The 21007-nt window shown below is 49.1% G+C and overlaps 1 protein-coding gene across 1 annotated transcript in view; it reads left to right on the top strand.

Annotated features, from left to right (window-relative positions):
* Nucleotides 1-722: 722 nt before the first annotated feature.
* pik3c2b (phosphatidylinositol-4-phosphate 3-kinase, catalytic subunit type 2 beta) overlaps nucleotides 723-21007 on the top strand; it is a 46468-nt gene continuing 26183 nt past the window's right edge. The window contains exons 1-13 of the mRNA XM_084929677.1: nucleotides 723-1027; nucleotides 5618-6530; nucleotides 8213-8313; nucleotides 8424-8584; nucleotides 9038-9158; nucleotides 13434-13545; nucleotides 13658-13737; nucleotides 13839-13902; nucleotides 14103-14249; nucleotides 14330-14363; nucleotides 17388-17583; nucleotides 18194-18316; nucleotides 18607-18774. Coding sequence (XP_084785803.1) covers nucleotides 5721-6530; nucleotides 8213-8313; nucleotides 8424-8584; nucleotides 9038-9158; nucleotides 13434-13545; nucleotides 13658-13737; nucleotides 13839-13902; nucleotides 14103-14249; nucleotides 14330-14363; nucleotides 17388-17583; nucleotides 18194-18316; nucleotides 18607-18774 — 2117 coding nt within the window. The 5' untranslated portion in view covers nucleotides 723-1027; nucleotides 5618-5720. The remainder of the gene's footprint in view (nucleotides 1028-5617; nucleotides 6531-8212; nucleotides 8314-8423; nucleotides 8585-9037; nucleotides 9159-13433; nucleotides 13546-13657; nucleotides 13738-13838; nucleotides 13903-14102; nucleotides 14250-14329; nucleotides 14364-17387; nucleotides 17584-18193; nucleotides 18317-18606; nucleotides 18775-21007) is intronic.

The following is a 21007-nucleotide window of genomic DNA, read 5'->3' as shown; positions in this document are numbered from 1 at the left end:
AGTATGTAACGAATAAACGACTTGAAATTCAGATGTTTTTGGTTCCGCACACGTCGTGTAGGGTATTAACTCACTTGAAAATACCGAAAAATGATTCCTGAAAAATCGTGCTGTGAAAAAAATGGAGTGGACAGAAAGTGGCATTGAGCTGGTTCTGATGTTTCTAGGTGAAGACTGGATTCTCAGGAAAAGGCAGCAGGAGGAGAATTTCCTGGTTTGATCCCGGAGTCGAAGCTTTCAGACGTACTTCCGGATGTCAAAGAAATCATTTCACAGAGCCGACTGACCCTGGGAGGCACCTAGCTTTGAGTCTGAGGGAAAACAGGATTATTTTACTTTTTCACATCACTGTGTATTTAGTACTGATGCTACGACGATGCTTGTTGCCAAACGCAGTGCTATGATTGGTCAGATCTGTTTATTCAAGTCTTGAAAAATCAGAAAAAGCCAACAAAAAATGTCGGGGGTTTAAAGTCTTACACAGCTTTTATTTTGAAGGTTTTTGGAAAGCTGAATGCACTCGGCTCATCTTCTGTAGTTTAAATGTGGCAGTAAATAAAATGTTCAGACATTTTTCACAGCATGTGAACAAGGGATTTTTGTTCATTAAAATGTTACGTATCATAGCTCAGTGGGCTACATACTGAACTCAGGCTGAGGGGCCTGGACCCCCGGGAGTCGTCCGCTGCAGTTATTGAATGATGTGACGTCATCTCCGCTTTATTTTGGAAAGGTTTGGAAAGAGTGGTGCTCTCTGCGGCTTGACTGCGCAGGTCCGCAGCTGGCGGCAGAGACAGACGCAGAGTTCGTCGTTCCCGGCTGGAGCACCGCCGGAGCCGCCCGCTTTGTTCGCCACAGGCTGAGCGCGCGGAGCCGGTGCTCCGGTGTTTCCAGTCCTTAGAGGAAACCTCCGTAGTTGCGAGCGCAGAGCGTTAGTCTGCCGGGAGACCCGGCGGAGGGACCGGTGTGATTTGTGGGACGGGACACGGTGTAAAATGGCTCCCGGGCACCGCGAGCACCGACTCAGGTAAGAGTCCGCACCTGCCGCCGCACTGCTAACGGCTCTGACGCACTTGTGTCCGGAGGGAGGGCGGGCGAGGGGAGGGGGGGCTGTGGCCGCGGCCGGTCCCTTTGCTTCACCGGACGTCTTTCTTCGGAGAGCAGCTTCAACCAAACTCTGTTGGAAAACCTCCAAAAATAAGCCGATTCTCGTCCTTGTGGACCTGGGCTGCTTCTGGGCCCTGACCCGGGATCTGTGTTCGGGTTTTGGGTCATTCGGCCTGTGTTTGGTCCGCGTGGGTGGTCGCTGTAGTCGGAGGTTGGTGTTTACCACTAAGAATCAGAGCGGGTTGCTCGCCACCGCCCTCCGCGGCGCGATGTGGGTGGAACCCCCCCCCCCCAAAAGCCCCCATCAAAGCCCCCATCAGCAGAGGCCCGGCGTGTTTACAGGGGCCCGCAGGCTGCTGGGATGCTGGTGACCGGGTGTTACTGACGGAGCCGCAGTACTGCGCGGGTCCGAGCCCCTCGCCGGGAAAGATGTTAAAACGCGTGTATTTTGAATGGAGTTTGGTAGGACTCGCTGTAACGGTGCATCTGCTGCTCAGATGTTTGGACTCATTACAGTCAGCTCCGCTGTCATCACACCTGTTTTCACACCTGCCACCTGTTTTCCGCTGAGTCTGCGCAGTTTGTCCGCTAGCAAACTAACAGGTTCAGGGTCAGCTATGACGTCACCCACACCTCTCTTACAGTTAGGATTAACTTGAACTAAAGTGTGTATTTTCACAGTTGATGGGCTCGTGTTTCTGTGCAGCAAACGCTTTCACAGTTGCAAACAAAATATGTGGCTATGACGTCATTACCGGGGCAGGCCTCTAACTGGTGAAACCTGTTCTGTTTACAGCAAACATCGATAAAGAAACCGGATAAGACGTATAAATATGAGTAGTCTTGATCCACCTGATTGAGCATTGATTAATGATTCATGGTTTCGTCACACTTGTCGCTTAGAGCCCTGAACCTGTGAGGTCAACACTGTCATCTCCTCTCTTTTTTTATTCCTTTTAAATGGCCTGGCCTGTATTTATATAGCGCTTTACACACCCATCCACACACTGGTGATGGCAGCTACATTGTAACCACAGCCACCCTGGGGCGCACTGACAGAGGCGAGGCTGCCAGACACTGGCGCCACCGGGCCCTCTGACCACCACCAGTAGGCAACGGGTGAAGTGTCTTTCCCAAGGACACAACGACCGAGACTGTCGGAGCCGGGGCTCGAACCAGCAACCTTCCGATTACAAGGCGAACTCCCAACTCTTGAGCCACGATCGCCCCACAATCTTATTTTTATTCTGTAACAAAACTTTAATACAGCTTTTAGAATGAGGAGATTATGTATGGAGAGCAAACCGTATCAGGCTTTGCTCAGTCATCCAGGTGAGGAAGGCCTAAAAAGTTGATTCTGTTCATCTGGACGTTTTCAGTGAAGCGTTTCATCATCATCAGGTGACTTCTTCAGTCACCTTCAGTCAGCGACAAGTGTGAAAGCCTGCAGACAAAACTCTGAATCACATTAACACGTGGCGTGTTTTAAAAGCTGCTGCACAGCGTGGCATCCTCGCCGTGATTATCAACAGTGTAGTTCGTTCTACGACGACCATTTCATTTAAAGTTCAGATCTAAGTGTCGTGGCGTTCCCAGGCCTGCCGAGTGATGTAATCTGTCCAGGGTGTCCTGGGTCGTCCCAGGGGCTTCCTCGGGAGGGCGCGCTCAGAGCCCCTCGCCGACGAGGTGACCGCCTTGGTGAGGAGGAGCAGCGGCCTCCTTGCCCCATCTCTGGGAGAGCCCACCCACCCTTCAGCGAAGGTCATATCCACCGTCTCGCTTCTTCACCTTCAGAGTAACCAGCGATAAATTCAGCCTTAGATTAATCACGTTATCACACATTTCTGTAGCAACGTCAGGGCTGTGACTCCGCCTGGTGACAGGTGGCTGCATAACATGTAGGGCACACTTAGGTTAAAGCGTGCGTGTGGTACGGACGAGTCGCACACGTCCGCAGTCACAGTTCACGATTTAACGTGCTGACGACACTCGCACAGACCGTGATGAAGACGAGCTGCGACGTCAGTTTATAACGCTGACTCTGAACTAACGAGCAGGTAAAACATGTCAGCGACTGTGTTCGTTTATTCTTTTTAGTCTAACCGAGAAAAACGAAAAAACAGGAACTGTGTTCAGTTTCATCTTCAGCTGATCGGCACACGTCTGAACTTTATTACCTGTGACGAATCAGCAGCTTTTATCTCACCTGCTGGCGCCCACAGAAAGTACAAAAGTCCACCTGAGCACGCACGCAGACGCACCTTTACCTGGAGCCGGTCTCATAGCGCAGGCTACAGATCTCACTGACAAGTAGGGCTGCCACGATTAGTCGACTAGTCACGATTACGTCAACTATCAAAATCGTCGACGACTGATTTGATAGTCGATGCGTCGTTTGAAGCTTTGTAAGATCCCAAAAGCCGCAGGAATAAGTAGTAGGATTTAAGAGTGTAATAACGGACTGAAACAGAAGATGGCAGCACTGCATGTACAAGGATGCCAGCTGCCGTTAAACCCCGAAGAAGAAGAAGCTGTGTCCCAGAATTCATAGCGCAGCCCTGTTCAGTTTTCAACAATGGCGGCAGCTAGTTAGTTTTAATATTACTCTTATTAATCTTTCTGGGTCACAAAATAAACGTTTAACATATTTTCAGGCGAGAATGTAGCTGTGTAAACCTCAAATATCTGCTCAGTTTATCAAGACATTTTCAAAAGCGCTCCGACGTTTTTGGAGACGTCTGTTACCCACTAGCTCGATAGCTAGCCGGGTTTCAAGGCTCACTAGAGCCGTGAGAACACCGGACTCCCGTCAAATCGTTTTCAAACCCACCGCCGTCTTTCGCTACTCAGGTTAAACATGATATATGAGTCACTTAGATAACTTAAAAATTGTATTGTTTGGCTTTTTTTAGTATTTTATTTGTTCCTGAGTAAATCGGTTTGGCTGAGATTAAAGTTATAGTTTTTACACAGCTGAATAAACGTCAAGCAGACAGCTGATTATCAGAAGTGTGAGATGCTCCAGAATTTACTCCGGTGTCCTGTTATATTTTAGATAGCAAGGAGTTTATTAAACTTCACTGAAACAATCTGCAAATTTCATTCAAATTTAATAAATTTAATCTTGTCTTTATTTTTAGTTAGCACATACCTTAAACACTTAAAGCTGTAAGCTGATGATAGTTATATAAGAGCAGATGCTGCTGGTGCAATAAGCTGTACGTTTTATGTCCAATGGATGATGATCTGATTAGTTGACTAATCGCAAAAATAATTGGTGACTAGTCGACTATCAAAATAATCGTTTGTGGCAGCCCTACTGACAAGGTGACGTCACAGATCGGATTGTTTAATCCCAGATAACCCGGATGTTTTTTGTCCCACAGAAGACGAAACGAATCAGATCTGCAGCCAGGCTCTGATTCAGTTGCTGATGTCATGCGGCATCAGCGACGCACGCCATGTGATGCGTCTGCCGGTCTTGAACGTCTCGATTTCTGCAGCCGGGTCGGAGACACCCGTGTGCAATTGTCTTGGTTTTTCTCGCCATTTTAATGATGCTCCAGGTATGCAAACACAGCGGCTCTTTGTCAGCTCGTGCGTTGATTTCAGGGGGAGGAGCCTGGAAGTCAGAAACAGACAGTGGCTCCACCCCCCACTGTGTGTCAGTGTCGCCTCAACCACGTGCTGCGTGACAGCAGCTCTTTGTTCTCCACCCTCACTGAAAAGGGCCTCGCTCTGCGGGGGGTGGAGGGTGGGGGAGGGTGGAGTCAGCAGCAGTCGCACTGAGCATCCTGGACGAGTTCAGGTGTGTGCAGCCAATCAGCTCGTCAGCGATGATGAACGTCTCCCATCAGCCAGCCTCAGAGCCGCGTGGCTACAGAAACACTTTAAATCTGATTGATTAGTGATTGTCAGTTAGCAGAGGGGGCGGGGCTGAGGTGGCGATGAAAGCTGCTTTCATTAATCGTTATCAATACTGAACAACTATCAAAAATACATTTATATTTAAATTATTGATCGATTATCAAAAATGAGAATTTAATCAGTCATTTCTCTGATTAATGTCAGTTATTGATCATCCTGCTGACACACACACACACACAAAGCTCACTGATGAATATTGATTATTATTGATTACCTGTCAGTTCTGCTGGAGCTGGTCCGGTTTTTAAATCATTGACTTTCAGTCAGTTTGATAAAATGACGATGCGCAGGGACTTCCTTCTGTAGCGCGATATTTATCTGGCCTCAGCCAAAAGGCTGATTGGGTACCTTCACCGCCGAGCGGGCGGCGGCGCGGACACCCGACTTTGTCATCACGAAGTAAGGTTTTCAAATGAATTCCGTAGCTGCAGCTGTTCTTGTTATGTTTATGAGCGTAAACCAGATTAATGCTGTGAAAGACGACATATTTTCACCTTAACTTCCTGTTTATTCCTTCAGAATAAAGCTCCAGGGTGAAGCGTTGTAGCTTTGGCTGACCACCTCTTTGTCTCTCTGTCCTCAGCTGACTCTCGAGCAGCTCCATGTGACGTCACTGCTTCTTCCAGCAGCACTTCAACCGAGCTCTTCCTCCTCCTCCTCCTCCTCCTCCTCTGCTGCGAGGTGGCATGTCGGCGGCTCAGACCCAGAAGGAGAGCAGCGAGGCGGGCTGGGGCTGCCTGGAGGCTCTGGGTCTCAGTCAGAAGGAGATCGTCCTGGCTGAGGCCCTGCAGATGGAGTACGACGCCCTGTCCAAACTCAGACAGGACAAGAGCGGAACGGGACCCAGCCAGACCGGCTCCAAGACCCCCAATCCCTCCATCGAGCGCCACCAGTCCACACCTTCCCCGCCGGGAGGAAACCTGCTGATGGGCCTTTCCGGGTCCGAATCCTCCCTGAACCAAGCGGGAGGGTCCCAATCTCCACAGTCCGCCCCAGCCAGGGCCCTCCCCCCTCAGGGCGGCTACGTCAAGGAGTCCCCATACATCCTGGACAGTTCTGAAGTCTGCAAGTTCAGGGACGCTTCTGTGCCCAGCCTCGGGGACTCTCCCGGATCCAGTTCAGGGTTTCTGCCAAAGGGTTTTCCCGCTCTTCCAGATGACATACCCCCCGCCATCCCACCAAGAAACCCCATCCCGCCACTGGCAGTGTCCGAGAACCCCTTCCTGCCCCCCCGACCCTCCACCGTGCCGCGGGACGTGAACCTGTTCATGCCCGACGTGGATCGGCCCAAAGTGACCTCCGGAGACCTGAACTATGACACCATCAACGACTCGCTATCCCGACTAAATGACAGCTGGCAAGGTCGGAGGGCCAACGGCGACCAATCAGGCAAGCCCGTGGCCCGCAGCAAGACGCTCCCCCCTCAGGTGCCTCCCAGGACGTACGTAGCTGTTCCCAAGAGCAACAAGAACCAGCGTCCGGTCTCTGCAGACCCGGTAAGCCCCTCTGAGGTCGTGCGTCAGCTGTTTGTGTTGAGGTGTACTCTGATTGGCCACTTAAACAATTTATTTCTGATTGCATTTCTAACACTATTGAATACTGCAGTGTGTGATTATAAGCAGCATCTCTGTCTCTGAAGAGCTGCTTCTTCTGTAACGAGGGTCCTGCTGCACCCTTGGTGTCACTATGTTTCCACATGAATCAAACTCAAGCTGAACTAAAGCACACAGCCAGTTCAGCTGAGATGAATCCCAATACGTATCTCGAGTTCATCAGAACCGATCAGTTTAATTAACTCACAGAAAAGTCAACAAAGCCACCAGCAGCTAATAAGTCAGGGGTGGATTCTGATGGGCTTCACCTGGATCTTTGTCACTTGGTTCTTAACACTCTCTGAAGGCCAGGTTAGACTGTGGCTGAGTGTGTCTCTCCTGATGTCAGCAGACCCCACCTGGATCATGTTTGGTCCAGGTGGGGTCCTTAAATTGTTCTGCTTTTGTTGTTCCGTGTTGAGCGCTCTGAGCACAGTCAGCATGCTAAAAAGAAAGCACAGCCTGTTATAATGAAGATGATCTGGTCCTCAGCAGATCGTAGAGTTATTCAGATACAACCTGAGATGATGTGAAACACAGGACATCATTATTTATGCGCAGCTCTCTGAGCTCTGCAGCAGCTCGTTCAGTCGTTGTGTTGGAGATTTGCCGCTGTGCTCGCCGACCTGTCGACGGCCCGGTTTGGGCCAAGCTTCAGCTGTGATGACCTCAGATTTGAATACAGAGGAGTTACCGGTGCACTCGGATCTTCCTTCTCTCTGCTGTTTGTTCTGGTGCTTTATGGGCAGTTTGGGGTGAGTTTGCTTGGTTCGCACTCAGGAAGACGTGGCGCCGTGCAGACACACCTGATCTGCAAACCCTCGTAGAGCTGCTTGCACTGCTGATCAGTAGATCAATATACGTGATTGTCGGCACCCAGCTGCTGCTCTGAGCTCTGTTAGGTTAGAGCTGCAGACAGGCGGCGGCTAAAATGTTGGCGCTGACGGTAGCCAACGTGAATCTGAGTGCGACAGCAGAAAACAGGAAGTGTTCGTCTTTGAGGGGCGTTAATCGCCTCCTTCGTGTTTCTGAGAGCAGGAAGCTGAATTTACATCATTGTCGATGTGTTTGTGTTCAGACACGCTGCAGCTGTGCAGCGGCTTCATTTAGAAAAAAACACCCTGCGCTCAGAGTTGTGTCACTTCCTGTCAGAAGTCCTGACAGGAAGTCCAGGTTTTCAGATGGTTTCTGGAGAAGTGCTGCGGTTTGATTCCCAGCCCTTCACATGGAACCCAGTCAGACCAGTTCAACCAGCTGTAACTTGAAACCAGATTGGCAGGCGGCGTCCTGACACGCTTCCTTCGCCGCGCTTGGACGTGCTCAGACTGACGCTTCAGTTTCAGCATTTTTATTTCCCTCAAAACACGAACTCATCACCACATTCTTCCTCCTCCTCCTCTTCCTCCTTCTTCTTTTTCTGCAGCCTCAATTTCATTTCCTGCCTCAGACGTTTTTTCAGTCAATGTTTAAATGAAACATAAAAAAATCCCCGCCACGCTTTAATGTTGACCACACACACACACACACACACACTCTGAACTGTGTGTGTGAGAGTCTCTGATTGGCTGTCTTTGTGTGTCCTGCAGGTGTCGCTGGGCGCTAGGATGAACGGTTTCGGGTACGAGCTCTTCCAGGTGTCGGAGGAGCGTGACGAGGAGGTGGCAGCGTTCTGCCACACGCTGGATGTGTGAGTAGCCTGTTGCCGTGACGATCACATTCGGTCACAATCCTCCGTCTCGCCCTTGCAGGCGTCTCCACCTGCTGCCCTCTCACCTGTCTGCGTCTCTTTGCCCTCAGGCTGCGCTCGGCGTACCCGTGCTGTGACCGCTCAAAGAACGCCGGCTTTGTGTGGTCGCCCTCCGTTGGCCACGAAGAGCTCCATCAGGGCCTGGGGGTCAGTGTGAAGGTGACGGTCATCAGTGAGCACTTCAGAGAGCCGCTCACCTTTACCTGTGACAGTAAGACGCTGCCTTCACTGTCACCAAATAAGCGTCTGTAGCTGTGACGTCTGGTTTTTCCGTGAGGATAAAAATGTCTGACTGAAAACGTTAGCTTCGTATGAACACGCAATACCCAAACGCGACCGCCGCGCTGGCTGCCATCTTGCTTTTTAAAGTTCATCTGGGACACGCCATTATTTCCCCGGAGGGTCAGTCAGGTCAGCTCAGGGGTTAAAGGTCAGGAGAGCAAACAGAACAGCACTGACCCTTCAAAAGTCTGCCAGTGCGATTTAAAGGAATTCAGTCAGTTTGTCCTCTTAAAGTCTGTTTTATGTCCAAGAAACGCTAAATTATGCTGTGATGTTACTTTACCCTGAAAGGACCTGCTGATGGCATCCAGCTGTGCGTGCGTGTGTAGAGTTATACTTCACCTGTTTATAATACTGCAGCGTGTGTGTGTGTGTGTCCGAGGTTCGTCCACCGTGGACCTTCTCATCTACCAGACTCTGTGTTACGCTCAGGACGACCTCGACCATGTGAACGTGGACGACTACCTGCTGAAGGTCTGCGGACATGACGAGTTCCTCCACAAGTAAGAACCTCAGACCCTCGGGGTCTCCGAGCCGTGCCTGAACTCAGCATCTCTGTAGGGGAGCGTCCTCTTCCAGCTGGTCTGTGGTTCAGACATAATAACAGAGAGCAGAGCTGTGGCTGCTGTTACACCAGCAGCAGTAATGACCACACACACACACACACACACACAGTGCTCCAGCTCTGGGTTCACACACCAACGACGTCCTTGCTGTTTTAGGCGGTGCGTCTGTTTGCCTGTACAAATCCCCACAGCAGCTGTGTGTGTGTGTGTGTGTGTGTGTGTGTGTGTGTGTGTGTGTGTGTGTGTGTGTGTGTGTGTGTGACTGGACTTCCTGTGGTGGAACAATGAGTGTTTATCACTTGTGAACAGCTGTCGGTCCGCCTGGCGCTCTGCTGCCTGTCGGTGTCTTTACTGCGTCACGTGTCCTGAAGTCTTTGAGACAGCCCGTTCGTCATGTTTCAGTACACTTAACATGCTTCACACAGACGTGTGTTGGTTTATAAGGACTAAGGCTGCAGTGCTGTAACTGACCTCAGGTCAGCAGACTGAGATATGATTGTGGAGCAGTTTAAGATGTGCAGCTGATTACCTGAGAGGTGTGCTGGGCTCTTAACAGTGAGAGCTTTATAATCTGAGCCAATGAAGTGCGTTCAGTACTGGCGTGACGTGCTCATATGTGCATGTACCGTGAGCTGAAGCTCTGCTGCTGCTGATCTGGAGTGTGCTGCACTCAGTTTCACATAGAGCAGGGCGATATGGCCAAAAATATTTATCACGATATACGTTTGAAAATTTGCGATAACGATATAACCGATGATATAATTGACACGAGACAAAATACTTTACAACTCCTCAACTTTATTAGTGCAAAAAAACCCATCAATGTATTTTCACTTAAAGAAGCAGCTGTTTTTTATGTGCATTAAAGTTATATAAAAATGTAACAGTGCAAATTCCTGTCTGACAGTTTAACCAAAAGGCATTTCCAGTGGAAACTGGCCGACATATCCTCAGCATAACCATGTATAACATCCACAACACTTAAAAAGAGGTTAAACACACACAATAAGGTAATATTATGTTGAAGCACAGTACGTATCACTCCGCGAGGCTCCGCCTACGATAGCCGTAATGCTCCCACAATCCATCGAGCGGCGCGGCTTCGTAGCTTAGCAAAGTCGTACTGAAACATTTGACAGATTTTCGAGCGCCGTGCACATAAAATCGTTTCGAGGTCAGTAAACACAACCAGAGTTCAAACATAAGGCACACGGGATTATAAGGGGCTCTGTCGACTTTCAGAAAAATCAAAGGGTTGATTTTAAGTGTGCCGTATTTTCCAAACAACACGGTAATAACGACGGCCCGCTAGCATGCGCTACCAAAAATAGTGCTTTGTTGTGTCTCTGACGGACGAAAGCTAAACCAGTTCCACCACTGAAGCTGCAGCATTTTTACAAACCAGTTCTGGTTCATCTGTTTCATTCAACGATTTGCTTTCACTCTTCTCATTCTGCGTCACCGCCATGCTTTTTCCGCCGTGTGTGTATGAAAACAAAGGCACTGCGCATGTGCGTTTTACCCATATTCTATCGCCATATTTCATTTCCTTATCGTTGCCCAACATTATACTGTGAACGGTATGATATGGCCCAGCCCCAGTTTCAGCTATGAATAAGTTTGTCGATGTGATTTTTCAGACCTGAGATCAGAGATATGTTTGAGCAAATATTTCTGTCTCGTCTGTTCAGTTCAGTTTGGGACATGCACCATTAACACCAGTCGAGCAGCAGTGAGTACAGCTGTGTGTCGTCTGCATAGAATGGTATATGTGAGCATGCACAGGTGACACAGCGATGGCCCGAGGGCTGAAACTTCGACCCTCTGGGGCGTTTTCACACCGTCTTCCTGTGGTTTGGTTTGTTGTCACACAGAGAAAAATCCAAGTGAACTTCAAGCAAAGGGAAATGTGTCAGTACAAACCACATCAGTGTTCAGTCCGCTCATTGGCCAGGTGTGTCTGGGGATGGGACCAGCACAAGTAAACACAGGAACAAGGTGTGTGGGAGAAACCTGAGAAGTTAGGTTGTTTCCCGGCTTGCTGCTAGCCTGTACGGGGCTTGCAAAATTTCAAACTCCCTGGTAGCCCTTCAGGCAGGGACTCTTCAGTTTTTGGTTGCCCAAAATAAATTTAAGTAGCCCGAATAAAAAAGAGAGCAATTTTTTGATTGATGTTTTGTTTCCTGTTTTGTTTCCGTTACAATATTATACATTAAAGTATAATATTGTAACAGAAACAAAACATTAATCAAAAAATTGTTGAAACACAAATTACAACATTGTATAAAAATTACAATCATCAACTCAAATACTTGGTTCTAGTTGAACAGAAATTTCTATGAACTTGTAAGAACTGTGTGGGACATGGATCAGTCTGTGTCAGATCCTGAATCTGAAATTTCCACTGAAGTCACGGGTAAGAGGCAAGTGGAACCAAGATCGAGGCCGTTTGCTTTTTGGAGTTTGCAAAGACTGCTACATTGTGCCAGTGGTAGTTCACTCTTTGCAACATAGTAGCTGTTCTAAACTGATTTTCAGGTTTATTTTTAGTATGTTATTTGCAATTGGTGTTTGTTCCACGAAAGATATTGCAGACTGAGCAATAATGCATTTCTTGCATTTCTCATGGGTTCTAATGGGGGCTTTCTTAAAATGACTGGTCCCAGTAACAAAGGCGCTTGTCGACTCAGAAATCGAGGGAAAACCAACAACACACCCGGCAGAACATCATGTTATTTACACGGGTGCACATAAGTGGTCCGCATGTGCGCATTCGCTGTCAAAATAAAAGACACGCACCAGATAAGAAGTTGCAACGCGCGTTTGCGTCCATATAAAAGGCGCTGTTTTTGTCCGCTAGAGTGGGATTTTCACGGCACATTCTGCAACACATCTCTGTGCGTTCATCATTTGTTTGAAGCCAGCTCACCTCCTGCAACCACTTGTCCGAGAATACGTGCTTCTTTTGTGGTTCGGACTCCTTCTGACATTTCTTTGGAGGTGGAGGAACATCACAGTAATTGCTTAAAGGAGCTTCTTCGACATCTTTAAGAGTTCTAAACAAATGTCTGTCCTCCTCCTGAAAATCTTATGTACGCAAACACGCGTTGCAACTTCTTATCTTGTGCGCGTTTTTTATTTTGACAGCGAATGCGCACCTGCGGACCACTTATGTGCAGCCCTGGTTATTTAGCTCGTCATGTTGCAGCCACAGAAATTCTTTTGTCCATGAAACCATAAAGCTGCACTTTCTTTTTGCCTTATAGTCTGATTTGTCATAATCTTTTCTTTGGCTGTCACTTCTTCACCCTGACCTGTTTTATTTGGCTCAGCAGAACTAAAATATATATCCTGCTGCTTTTACACAGGCACTCACATAACGCTCAGCGATTCTCTGCGTGATCAACCTCTCACATGTTTAAGCTGCGGGAGATTTCACTTGTCATGTTTGCGTAGTAAGCTAACGATTGATAAGACGATGTCAGAGGAATTGGTGCGCAAATTATCGTCACTCACCAATCAGTACTGTCGCTCTCTATACACAGTTCGCGCGATTGCAAAGTGAAAGCAAAAAACAAGCGCAAATTCAAACACGATTTCAATATGTCACATATTGACAGTGGCTCACCGATGCCAATGACATAATTACCCAGCTACATTTCCGAAAGAATGCAAAAGCATTGACATATATTTTTCCTTCCTACGATAGGCCGACGGGCAGGGCAGAGATAGATTTTGGTAGCCTGACTGGAAAAATCGCTAGCCCCGGGACGTCGGGCTAGCGATTTTGCGAGCCCTGCTGTACAGACCTGTGCAGGGTGAGAATACAAAAACACGTGGCTACGGGACCTTTTTTAGCTCCAGCTTGTGACGTGTTCCTGGTAGTTGGTTCAGGTCGGGTCACGTTCGCACCGTGAGTGAACCGCTCGTTTTGGTCTGCAGCCGAGTGTGGTTACTGTGTTCACGCCTGCACCGCACCGAGGGGGATCGAACCAGAGCTCGATTTAAACGGACTAAACACTGCAGGTGTTAAACTCCCTCAGATACGATGAGAGCCAGTCAGAACCCTCACCTGTTAAACCGGCTGGGTCCAAAGTCTGTGAAGCTTCAGAAATCCACTCAGTGAGTGAATTTGTCCAGCTGCTTTTATTGTGGAGGGGTTCTTAGAGGAAGCAGTATTGTGACCTGTGTGTGCCTTTCTGTGCATCTCAGCACGCAGACTCTGGGTGGGCTCGAGTTCGTTCAGCAGTGTCTGAAGTTCGACTGGGATGTCCGGCTGTGCCTCGTCAAGAGATCGTCCATCAGCATCGAGCTGGCCCGCACGGTACACGTAAACACACTCACTCACACACACAGCATATAAACCAGGGTGTGACCCGGTCACCCATCGCCATCATCGTCACGCCACTGCATGATTTGAGTCTTTGTTTTTACAGAAAGATGACGATGAGACGGCGTCCACCATGAACCACAGCATCCTGCTGCAGGAGCGTCCAATCAAACAGACAGTCACCAGGTGAGGGGCGGAGCCCGCAGCTCGCAGAGGCACTCTGATTTCCTCCAACAGCTGATCAATCAATCACCGATTTACTGATAACATCTGTGTCTGTCGATCAGGGAGGCTCTGACCCTGCTGCTCGACACATTTCACAACGAGGCCGAGTCCTTCCTGCTGTCAGAGGTGACACACACACACACACACACAGATGTGTGGCGCTGCGCTCCGTCTTGTGTTCACGTTGATGAGGTTTGAGTTCATGAATGTGAAGGGGCGGAGCTTAAACTGAATCCGGACTATCAGAGATTTCATGAAAACATAAAGTCAGACTCTGAGCTGCTCGCTGAGCCTCCTCCTCCTTCTCTGTTCTGTCGTCTGTGAAGGTGGAGCTGCCGCTGCATGTGGAGCGCCTCGTCCAATCCGTGAAGGCGCTCTGCAGCTCGTTGGCTGCCGTGGAGACGCCCGACGTGACCTCGGCCCTTAACCAGCTCCCAGCGTGCCCTTGTCGCCTGCAGCCCAAAGTCCTGAAGGTAAACGTGTGTTTCAGTGAGGCTCAGAGCAGGTGAGGGTGTGAGTTTGTTCACTGACAGTCTCTCATCTGTCCTCCCAGGATGCATCAGTGCTGGCTGTCAGGGAGAACAGAGGTACGTACTAACAGGAAGCTCTGACTGCTGTAAAACGCTGTAAAAGCAGCCTCGGGAACACTAAGAGGATGCACTGGGGGGGCACCAAGCTTTGGTTGGTTGGGGTCAACAGACTCACATTAGTCACTACATTACCCTCCAATCTGGTGACGTCACATCTCCGTACTGACAGAAAATGGCGCTGAACTTGTTTTTTAAACTTGAAGCTCTTGTTTCTTAAATCCAGCCTGACGGAGTTACACCTGTGTCAGTGTCTGAGAGCAGGGCTCAGCGTCAAGTCCTGTACAAACTGACAAAACACAAAATCAAAGACATGACAGAAACAAAGAAACTAAAAGTTAAAGATGTGTCTTCAGGCAGGTTTTAAAGCTGTCGAGTGTTGCAGAGGTCCGAAAAGCCTGGAGCTGAAGGAAGACCATTTCCTCCAGGACTTTGGACACCAAAGGGAGTTTAGAGATTAGTCCTTTTTGAGAACTGGCTGCACTGTGGCATGTTTGAAATCAGCTGGAGCTGTTCCTGTTAGAAGGGAGGTGTTAATAATGGATAGCACGCTTGGTGCAAGAGTGTCAACGAGTTCTTTGAAAAGGCGAGTGGGGATAATGTCGAGGTGAGACACGGAGGGCTTAAGACGGGAAACTACTTCAGCCAGAGTGCCCAGAGAAACGGCTCAAAGTGACTGAAAACAGCTGAAGAATACAGGGGAACAGGAGGCTCGTAAACTGGAGGGATGCGAGTCCTGACAGCAGCAAAGGTTTTCAGAAAACTGTGTGACGGGTTAATAACTGAATTAATGGTGAAATAAGACTCGGGTCTGTGGCTGTTATTAGAGATGATGTCTGATAAATCACACGAGTTTTGTGGGGCAGCAAACATGGATGTTAAAATCCCCAAGAACTTGACCCCAGATAACAAGTCTAGAATAAAACCTTTGTTAAACTCGGGAGAACAATAAACAAGTGCACACAGCACAGGAGAATACAGATCCATCAAAGTAGTGATAACTCAGAACTGCCATACATATCAGTGGCTTTAAAAATGGATGCAAGACCTCCGCCATGACCAGTTAGCCACAGGGATTTGGAAAAATGACCGAAGCGATGAGTTCTGAGAAAGGGCTTAACTCACCAGAATCAAGGTTCAGTCGAGAATAAAACCCCAAGTCCAGGGAGGAGAAGAACTCACGAGGGAGCTGTTAACCAGCAATCAGGTGTGAATACGAGTCAACCTAATCAAGACCAGGGACGGGTGGGAAGGGCGGAGATTCCAGGGAACCACCTCTACGGGGGGAGATGCGAAATGCCGTGAAAGTGGTTCATTAGCTGTCGAGGAAGCCGCTACGTTGAAGCTCACTGATACACCTGCCCGTTTTCTCCGTTTCCTTTGGAGAGGAACCCAAATCGACCGGCAAAGATCGTCAGGAACAGATGTCAGAACAGTTTGGAAAAACACCTTCCTGAAGCTACCAGGAAGCGCTATCCACAGAGCATGGGATGTGGAGGAGCGTTACACACAACGAAGACACAACTTAGTCGAAGTGAACGTTATCAAAATGAGACAAAAAGGACCGGGACAGACTCCATGGTGTAAATTTATGTTTCATGTCCCCTTTAAACAAAACGTCTGAGAAAAGTCCAGCTTCACCCAAACTACCTGCGCTACAGTCCACAAATCCAGCATGGTTTTCTGTTACAAAGGCCTGCTCTCTTTAACCCTTTAAGACCTACCATAGAACCAAGTCCGCCAGAGCTTATATTATATTTTTACATGCTGTGGAGCCATTTTTGGGAGCATTTCAAGTTGCTATACATCAATACAACCATTATAGCCCAAATTTTGATAATATGTATGCATTAAGTGCATAGTAATTACATAAATTGCAAAAAAAGTGCAATAAACTACAAAAAAATGTAAAATCGTTTTTGTTTTTTTGACATATATTTCTAGTTAGAGAAATTTAAGAGGCTTATCCCTCAAAACTGTAAATACAAAAAAGTTGCACAAAATAGTTTCCCACCACAGGAAATTTATTTTGAGTGTCTTCATAGTTTTATTTTTGAAATATACCAATTTTTATATACTGCAGGAAAAACGAAAATAAATATTGTAATGCAAATTTGCAAAAAAGCAGCATATGCATCAAAATAAACTATTTCCAGCAGTGCAATATGAGTCCTAAGCATCCCAGAAACGACACAGAAAGTCAGAAAGTCAAAGATAACTTTTAAAAACACCAGTATAAGCTCATGAGGCCCTGATGGTAAAAAAAACTACATTTCCGCGACAATGATGTCACTTCCGGTTTTGGGCAGGTAATGGCGGACATGTGAAAGTTCGCTCTGACGTCTATTCCACGTAGGAAGTGTTACGAACAGCTGATCGGATCGGCAAAGCGTGTTTCTGGAATATTATGTTTTTGTTCCTGCAAGCGCTTTTTATGCAGTTTTTGCAAAGCTATATGTGGAAGGAAACCGTGACCGAGGACAAGCTGATGGCATAAGATGTAAGTACAACTCCTCCGGTTTCATATGCAAAAAAAATCTTTGCGCTAGCTTACGTGGTTGCAGTGCTACCGCGATTTAAAAATAGTTACGCAAAACAGAGCGTGCCCGCTCCGACCGGTTTTAAAGGGTTAAACGTATGGATAAATAATTTGTTCACATTTTTATGTCACTTCGTTGCATTTAATTCATTTCTTTAATACATTTAATAATTTTTTTACATTTTTGTTGGGGTCACGCGGGCCTTCCCCTCCCAGGCATCTCCTCCAGCTCTCTGAGGTGTTGGACACCTGACCTCTCCTGGGTGTGCCTCGGGGCGGAGCTACATCTGTACCTAAACTCAGTTTGCGAACAGAGCGACCTGGTTGTAGGGGTAGAGCTACACCTGTGGGCTGTAACTCCGCCCCCACAGTCAGGACACTACCAGAGTGACTTTGAACTGATTCTGTTTAATAAGTTAGTGACGATCCCGGTTTGTCTTCTTCTGACGCTCTAATGGTTCGCTGGCTTCTTTGTCGCCTCACAGAGAAAGTGGTGGAGAAGCTGACGGCAGCCATCTTGGATCTAGTGGAGCTGTACTGCAGCACATTTAATGCCAACTTCCACACGACGCCGCAGAGCCACTGCTGCACGGCGCCCATCCAAGAGGCTGGCCTCATCACCAACATCCTCTCCTTCAACATCTACGCCGCCCACCGCATCCCCATCACGTGGGCTGCCAGGTAAGGAGCTCAAAAGGTACCCGCCCACAGGCTAAAGGGGGGCGTCCTGTGTCAGTGCTGCAGGTTTAGGAGTCGCACAGTGCCGACTCAGTGGTGCTCACAACCAAACAACACACACACACACCAAAGGTGAACTAACGGCAAACAAAAGGAGTGCCTCCGGACTGCACCTCAGGGGATCAGAGTTACGTGCATAACCTCCAGGTTTTTTTGGGCATGGTGGTGCTCTCTGAGGATTCTGGGATAGATTTATCTGCTCGTGAAGGAGGTGCTGGGGGGGTGGGGGTCTCCTGTGAGTGCAGCTCCACCTGCAGGTGGAAGCAGCAGCAGAAGAAGAAGAAGCTGAGCGCTCCGTGCTTCCTTTCTTCTTCTTCTCTCATTGTCGTTAATAATTGTTCCTCAATCACAGACGCACACAGACATGCGCGCACACACAGACGCGCACGTACGCGCAGACACACACAGACACGCACAGCTTGGGTTGGAGGCGTGTTGACTAAATCACACTTCTATGAAAAGAATAAAGAAACTCAGGTGGTTCTGTGATTGGGGACAGGTGTGAATATGTGCTGCACAAGTAACTCGCCTGTCCTGCTGTCATTGGTCGCAGTTATGAATGCTTCTTCCTGTCCTGCTCTCTGACTCACGGAGGGGCGGAGCTTTGTGCACCGCAGCACACCAGCAAGCAGTCGGTCAGCAAATACCTGTTCCACCTGGTGGTCTGGGACCAGAGGTACGTACCTGACCCTTACCTGTCAGAGCCGTGACATCACACACACGCACGCACACCTGACGGCACAGCAGAGTGACTGCATCACTGAAACTATTCCAGCAGACAGAAGCATCAGACACACCTGCAAACACCTTACCTGAGTTTAATAAGATGCTAAAAGTAAGAATTTCCTGTTCTGCAAGTGTGTGTGTTTGTGTGCGCGATGTCTTTGATTTTGAATGAATAAACTTTAATCTGTTTGTTTGTTGGGAAAAACGCTAAGCCCCGCCCCCTCGCCATATCCCCTGCAGGGTGTGTTTCCCCGTGCAGATCAATCAGCTGCCCCGAGAGTCTCAGCTAACGGTGGTGCTGTACGCCAGCCCTCTGCCGCCCCCCGGAGGAGCTGAGGAGAAGGGGAAGCAGCGGCGCAGCATCGAGGCGCTGGGCTGGGTCACCATGCCGCTCTTCAACTTCAGACAGTGAGTCACATGACACTCAGACACCATCCATCCACGCAAACCTCAAACAGGCGGATGAAGAAGAAACTTTGAATAAATGCTGTTGGATGTTATTCAGCCGTATTCAGGCTTTATGTTTGATGTGATACCCAGGAAAATACTACAATACCATTTTGATAGCATTAAAAGTAACACACAGCATGTGGTCCATTTATCTGAGGTCGGTGATGGTGCCGCGCCACAAAGTGATGGGTGGTGTTTACACTGTAGTGAATGACATGCTGATCTATAACGTGTGAAATGTTTCTATCGGGTCACTCAGAGAGTGAGGGTTACAGTAATGTAAGAGTGTAGGGTAGAACACAGAGCAGGTACAATAACATGCTCAGAGTTAAAGGCTCCGCCCAGGTTAACGGTTGTGTAACGCTGTAGTACTCAGTATTGTTGAAATCCTTCAAAAAGACCTCAGGGTGGCTCTGCGTTGAGCTGCTAGTGGCGAGAGGGGCTGCGTTCAGCCGCTAGTGAGGGGAGGGGCTGCGTTGAGCCGCTAGTGACGAGAGGGGCTGTGTTGAGCCGCTAGTGAGGGGAGGGGCTGCGTTGAGCCGCTAGTGACGGGAGGGGCTGCGTTGAGCCGCTAGTGGCGAGAGGGGCTGCGTTCAGCCGCTGGTGGAGAGGAGGGGCTGCGTTGAGCCGCTAGTGAGGGGAGGGGCTGCGTTGAGCCGCTAGTGAGGGGAGGGGCTGCGTTGAGCCACTAGTGAGGGGAGGGGCTGCGTTGAGCCGCTAGTGATGGGAGGGGCTGCGTTGAGCCGCTAGTGATGAGAGGGGCTGCGTTGAGCCGCTAGTGAGGGGAGGGGCTGCGTTGAGCCGCTAGTGAGGGGAGGGGCTGCGTTGAGCCGCTGGTGGAGAGGAGGGGCTGCGTTGAGCCGCTGGTGGAGAGGAGGGGCTGCGTTGAGCCGCTGGTGAGGGGAGGGGCTGTGTTGAGCCGCTAGTGGCGAGAGGGGCTGCGTTCAGCCGCTGGTGGAGAGGAGGGGCTGCGTTGAGCCGCTAGTGACGAGAGGGGCTGCGTTGAGCCGCTAGTGAGGGGAGGGGCTGCGTTGAGCCGCTAGTGAAGGGAGGGGCTGCATTCAACTGCAAGAGGTGAGGATCAGTCTTGATTTTCTTTGATAATTGTCGATCAATGAATTAGGTGGAACACAGGTTAGCAGAGAAGAAGCATTACCATTTTAAACGAATGCTGGAGAAGGGGTGGCTCCAATGGTGGTGATCACACCCACCCAGAGGTGGGCGAGGAGGAGGATGATGGTAAGCTCAATCCAGATGTTTGGCTGACTTTGACGTCTATAATGAATCTGAATTGCCGAAACATGTTTGACTGAAGTGAAACATGAAGTTGGGATGTGGTTAAATCCAGACTTCCTGCTTGTTTTCTGTTTCTGTGAGCTGATGAAGGTTTGAGGAGATTCAACCTCATTCACATGTTTAAAGTAAACCTTGAGGTCCTTTTCATCCATCCATCCATTTTCTTCCGCTTATCTGGGGCCGGGTCGCGGGGGCAGCAGCCCAAGCAGAGAAGCCCAGACCTCCCTCTCCCGAGCCACCTCCTCTAGCTTATCCGGGAGAACATCAAGGCGTTCCCAGGCCAGCTGAGAGATATATTCTCTCCAGCATGTCCTGGGTCTGCCCCGGGGTCTCCTCCCGGTGGGACATGCGCGGAACACCTCGCCCAGGAGGCGCCCAGGAGGCATCCTTGTCAGATGCCCAAACAACCTCAGCTGGCTCCTTTCGATGTGGAGGAGCAGCGGCTCTACTCTGAGCCCCTCCCGAATGGCCGAACTTCTCACTCTATCTCTAAGGGAGAGGCCAGCTGTTCTTCGGAAGAAGTCCATTTCTGCCACTTGTATTCGCGATCTCCTTCTTTCAGTCACTACCCACAGCTCGTGACCATAGGTGAGGGTAGGGGCGTAGATCAGCCGGTAAATTAAAAGCTTCGCTTTTACACTCAGCTCTCTCTTCACCACAGCAGACCGGTACAGCGTCCGCATCACTGCAGCCGCAGCACCAAACCATCTGTCGATCTCCCGCTCCCTTCTCCCATCACTTGTGAACAAGACCCAGAGATACTTAAACTCCTCCTCTTGGGGCAGGAACTCGTCCCTGAGCCAGAGTTCAATTTCAATTCAGTTTTATTTATACAGCGCCAAATCACAACAACAGTCGCCTCAAGGTGCTTTATATTGTACAGTAGATCTTACAA

Source organism: Perissodus microlepis, chromosome 5 (assembly GCF_051167445.1).
Source record: "Perissodus microlepis isolate ML-2025 ecotype Zambia chromosome 5, ASM5116744v1, whole genome shotgun sequence".
NCBI lineage: Eukaryota > Metazoa > Chordata > Actinopteri > Cichliformes > Cichlidae > Perissodus > Perissodus microlepis.
The sequence above is the reverse complement of the archived record's forward strand: the minus strand, read 5'-3'. Positions and strand labels throughout refer to the sequence as shown.